The sequence below is a fragment of the Haliotis cracherodii genome, unplaced genomic scaffold (assembly GCF_022045235.1).
Source record: "Haliotis cracherodii isolate W230 unplaced genomic scaffold, xgHalCrac1.p SCAF_13, whole genome shotgun sequence".
NCBI lineage: Eukaryota > Metazoa > Mollusca > Gastropoda > Lepetellida > Haliotidae > Haliotis > Haliotis cracherodii.
In genome coordinates this window covers 21,456,734-21,462,094 of record NW_027266268.1, presented here as the reverse complement: position 1 = coordinate 21,462,094, position 5,361 = coordinate 21,456,734, and the positions used below count along the sequence as shown (strand labels likewise).

At 39.8% G+C, this 5,361-nt stretch overlaps 1 protein-coding gene across 1 annotated transcript; it reads left to right on the top strand.

Moving 5' to 3' along the window:
• The first annotated feature begins 1,204 nt into the window (after positions 1-1,204).
• On the top strand, positions 1,205-4,675 carry LOC139459738 (uncharacterized). The gene is made up of 3 exons (XM_071241391.1): positions 1,205-1,259; positions 2,534-2,669; positions 3,700-4,675. The coding sequence occupies exons 1-3, from the start codon at positions 1,206-1,208 to the stop codon at positions 4,596-4,598; spliced, it is 1,089 nt and encodes a 362-aa protein (XP_071097492.1). The 5' UTR covers position 1,205; the 3' UTR covers positions 4,599-4,675.
• Positions 4,676-5,361: the final 686 nt, after the last annotated feature.

Sequence of the window (5,361 nt, the reverse complement as noted above, 5' to 3'; positions counted from 1 at the left end):
AAACCTAGAAACATAATCGGGGCGAACCGGGATTCGAACCCACAATCATAGGTTTCTGGCGTGCCCAAGGGACGCAACTCTGCACAGCGAATCGCGGCGCCTTAGACGACTGGGCCACCCGTGCCCCTATTTCACTTGCTAACAGTCGCCAGAGAAGACATCGTCGTCTGGTTAACGTGGTTTCATTGTAGTATGTGACCGTTAGTAAGTTACATATTGCTGACGCATAGATAAACATTCCTCAACAGTTACATGTACATGAAACCCGTGAAGATCCGGGGTAGAATAGGTCTTCAGCAACCCATGCTTGCCGTAAAAGGCGACTATACTTGTCGTAAGAGACGACTGACGGGATCGGGTAGTCACGTTCGCTGACTTGGTTGATGCATATCATCGATCCCAATTGCGTGGATCGATGCTCATGATACCATTCACTGGATTGTCTGGTCCAGACTCAATTATTTACAGACCGCCGTCATATAGCTGAAATATATTGTTGTGTGCGGCGTGTACATGTGCGTTGGTAATGGTCTGCTTGCTCATACCAGGTCACCTTTTGTGTGCAGCAGCCGCCTTAAAACATCTCAAAGGTATGTGAGATGGTTGGAGCCTAAAGACATCTCCACATAGTCTGGCATTGACCAGGGGTTTTGAATCTCCTCATCATCTAAGCATATTTCTTGTGTATGGAGTGAAGTTGTCTCTAAATGAAGTACATTCTGCAATGAAGGGAAACAGCTTATTGTTGAAAAGGCGTCATGGGGAAATACAAATACAAAATAATACGTTTAGAGTTGGAAGGTACACATGCATGTGCTGTCATTCGTTTTGGGTGCATGGAGGCCCATTGAAAATAAGGAGCCTCAATTAGATATTCATCTTGCAGGCGTTCGGGAACAGCATGGATGTGAGTTCAGATTTAATTACCAGGATACCAGTAGGTAAGGAGGTCTGTAAAGTTTGCTGAAAACGTCTAGGTTTTCTGGTGCAGAGATCCCAGAGAAAATACTGCCCCTTTTAATGTTGACAAAACTGTCCATGTAAAGTCTCTTTATGTCTCTTTCCCATCCCAGAATATTTTTGATCCTATCAAATAGGGATATTAATATATTAAGCAATTATTGCTTGAATGTATAAAATACGTACATCCGGTTAATGTTAGACAAAGTAGCTGACCTTTAAAGGCTATAGCAATCCATTTCAACATGGCGGTTGTGCGCTTCGAACTGGTTCTCCCGTTGTTCCTTATCCTACAGACGGTAAGAAATTCTTATTATGAACATTGACAGACGAAAATTAGCATTTAAGACTATAGTCAATATTTAACTAGTGACGAGGAATGACGGATTACCTGTCCCGAGTGAAATTAATGTTGTTTCATCATTAATTTCACAAGGGACAGATAATCCTCGTCACGAGTAGTGTATTGTTTTTGTTACCCATCGTCAAGTTTACTCTTATAACAGTGGCGACGTCGCATTTCATAACATTCATACGCGTGTTCGTTGAATTTTACATGATCACACATAGTCTACACTCAACACTAATATTCAGCGAATGTGAAATAGTTCGTTTGAGCGGCATTAATTCATCGACAATTTAAGCAATATAATTAACTTTGGCGATACATAAACATTTTGATTCATGTATAATAATTAATACAGCAATGAATTAAACATGACTTCGAATTATTGTAAATACAAAATTCAAACACGTGTAGTTCAAACTGCTCGCCAGTTTCTCTCGGTCGACATGGCCGTCAGTCGCCTCAAAATCGGTAGCTCTGATGACGAAGAACAGAAAACAAAAACTTTGGTCGGTCGGCACATTCTCAACAACAAACTATGTAAACTGATTCTACAATAGAATGTATTATGGAACTAGAAAGAGATGTGTTGGCGGAAGTAATAATTAATGTAAGCCGGTTTATAAGGAAATGGCGATACCTGCTAAAAAACCTGTATGTTTATGCACATGTCTAAATATACCCCCAATTCATGTTAAACATGTAACATAATCATATCTGCATAATGTAATCTTCATTCAAATGGAGGAAATAAAGAATAACTATCTATCTATGTTATTGCATAAATTGGTGGGCTGGAACGCCCTTACTTGACAGTGATTGTATCATGTGTTTCCTTGGGTTGTGATTACTAATGCGTTAAACATATTAAGGGAAGGTAAGGTGTTTTAATTATGGGGCAAGGACGTGTTTAGGTTTGTGTTGAGAATGAGAGTGAGAACATATTTGCTACAGTGTGGCTGGTGCAATGGTTTTAGCGTCATATTTCCGTTTCGGTTCACAGTCCAAATTGTTTCGACTTAACGTTATTCAAACATAACAATTTACTTAAAGTGCCTTGAGATTGATGACTTAATACGTTAGGGTTTGTTTTTTTCAGAAAGACTCCGGCGTAGTGTAGTGATTAAAACTTTCGCCTTTTCCTGGTGTCCCTTGTCGTGGAACTGTTTGAATATTGTTTAATGCGGCGTAAAACAAGACTCATTGAATTGTCTTCGTCACCCCCAGACGTCTATTTGTAGAAGTGTCCCGGTAGTGACCGACGTCCGGATGTCTGCTGAGGGGAGCATGCGACACATCACAGTGAGTTATGAAGCGGAAAACCAACCCATCGTGCTGTGGAAGGTCGGAAGTTTTGTCGGCCGTAAGTATGAAAGTATAAATTTGTTTGCTTACGAAAACCAGTGATTGATATCATGAGCAAATTATCACGCCGTCAGGATACGTTGACCAATATGAACCAGGCCACTGAGCCTGACCAACCGATCCATTAACTAGCCTCGTACAAGAAAAGGTTACTGGAAACGGGAAATTCTATCCGAATAGGAAAATGTATTTGTACAGTAAATATGTGAAATGATGTTAATACAAAAAGAAATGTTAAACAACACTTGTGCTATCAAGTGTGTTATTTTGAAGGTTATTTCCTCCAGCAAGACCATATATTCAACCTCTATATATAAAGGCTCCGCCTCCGCTGTATTTTCGTTTCAGACTTTGCAATTGATAGACTGGATCTGATAGATTGATAGATCTTATTTACGCGCTGCTTTCGATGTTTTGATTACAATATTTGCAAAAGCGATGTTACGATCTGCCCAAATCTGTTTATATACCCATGAGACTTGCACTTTAAACTTCAACGCCAACATTTAAACTTCAACCCCAACATTTGAACCTCAACCCAAACGTTGAAACCTCATCATCATCTAAGCATATTTTTTGGTTTGTTTAAGGAGTGAAGTTGTCTCTAAATGGCGTAATTCTGCAATGAAGGGAAACAGCTTATTGTTGAAAAAGGTGTCATGGGGAAATGTAGTATGCATATACAAAATATTAAGTTTTGATTTGGAAAGGACACATACATGTGCTGTTTATATACCCACGAGACTTGCACTTTAAACTTCAACCCCAACATTTAAACTTCAACCCCAACATTTAAACCTCAACCCAAACGTTGAAACCTCAACCCCAATCGACCAATGGCTGATCCGGAAAGCATTTCCCATGTGAGCCAGTTTTGGATACTAAATTTAAATTTCGTTTACCTTCCTGTTTCGAGACTTTGTAACGAATTGATATGAAACGGCATTATTTGGCTCGAACGATTAAACCCTACGAGTCACATCTTTTACGCGAGTAATGTAACATTCATTGCTTCTTATGATTAATAGATTTGGACAACACAACCAATAACTTCACTGGATCGGAAGGGCAAGCAACGCTTCATATGTTCATGGAAGGATATGCAGTTAACATACATACCTTCATCTATGGAGACAGCTACCAAATAGAACTGATCTTTAACAAGGAAGTCATTCTAAACAGCTCATTAGAACAAAACGCCATCAACCCTTTGGTGTTCAGATCTCAGCCCGATGGTCTCATCAATTTTGACGAAGGCGAACTTGTTAACATTGATCTGTCTCTTGAGTCCGAGACTCTTGTGTCGCTCGAAATGGATTACACTGTCGGAATACTATCCTCGTTTGATTATCAGTCGCTCCCTCCAACTGAAACTCGCATACATTCTTCTAAATCAGAACGCCACCGGTTTTATAGGAGAAACTCATTTATCTTACCGGCTCTGAACATGACACGCGCGTCGACTATAGAGCATACATTGGCGCGTATTAACACATCCTTCCCCTACACCGAAGGAGAGATAAGATTCGTGGTCGCATTAAGAGTTGACTCTGCATATAGCCTTCTTAATAGCATCAAACTCAGGCACTGGGTATATCTAAAGAATCGAAGACACGTTTCTCCTTTTCAGAACAGTGTGAGTTTTGTTTTTAGTGAACTCGACGGGAATCCAGAATACATTAATTCGAGATGGCCTTACACCCATGCTGATGCCATGGGCTATCCTAAACCGGTTCTGAAGCTGTTCCGAGATTGTCGCGAGATTACGGAGCAGGAAGTGGAGACTATCACCACCGGAACCCGTTACCGTACCCAAACGTTGTTCCGGTTCAAGAACATTACAGATAGTTTGGAGGGAGCCTATTACGTTAGCGCGTCGAATGGGGACAGCGAAGTCACCAAGATGTACTATATCGAAATCCTGTGATAGTGTACCGTTCGGCGATGTTGATGATGATCTGTGAGCATTTAATATGCACTGGAGATACAAAAAGTATCTTTTGATAATCTGTAAGCATTGTATATGCACTGAAATTACATAAATTATGTTATGATAATCTGTAAGCATTCTAGGTATGTGCACCGATTTGATTAAATATATTCAAGATAATTTGTTGGAATTCTATAGGAACTTATCAGCATTCATGGAATTGTACCAGGGATTAGGGTGAAACTGGTATTCGAAAACACAATCATCGAATTCTGGTACTGCTATTGAATGTAACAGCCATTTCGACGCCTTATATCCAGCTGCTGTTAGGCAGTTTCAGAGATAACACGATATGGTTGCATCTGCTCTATTATTTTTGTTCGAAATGCCAGGGTCACTAAAGTACCAGTGAAGGAGCCCACAATAAAGAGAATAATGGTGATGCAGATGTCGTTGAAGGTGTCTTCAAAATATTCTTATATACTAATATTCTTTTTATTATACATATAATCTCACCGAGTGTCTCTTGGTATCAAATATATCAACACGAGTTGTTAGAAGGACACACAAGATGATATGTAATCATATCCAGTGAAAAAATGGTTGTGACAAGCAAGATGATGACTGTGTTGTGTGAACGGTAAACACAATAATGACCGAAATACAAAACAAAATCATCCGGACTTATGGGGTTTGCCTATTGAAAAGTTTCAGTTGAGGTTCGTCGTACCGATCAGGTGATCTCTGGAAAAGTATCATC

What these genes read in the sequence shown, in the direction of transcription:
- LOC139459738 (XM_071241391.1), top strand. Translation starts at nt 1,206, where the DNA reads ATGGCGGTTGTGCGCTTCGAACTGGTTCTCCCGTTGTTCCTTATCCTA. An exon ending in TGTTCCTTATCCTACAGACG is followed by an intron (nt 1,260 to 2,533) that starts GTAAGAAATTCT and finishes CGTCACCCCCAG; the next exon opens with ACGTCTATTTGTAGAAGTGT. An exon ending in GGTCGGAAGTTTTGTCGGCC is followed by an intron (nt 2,670 to 3,699) that starts GTAAGTATGAAA and finishes TATGATTAATAG; the next exon opens with ATTTGGACAACACAACCAAT.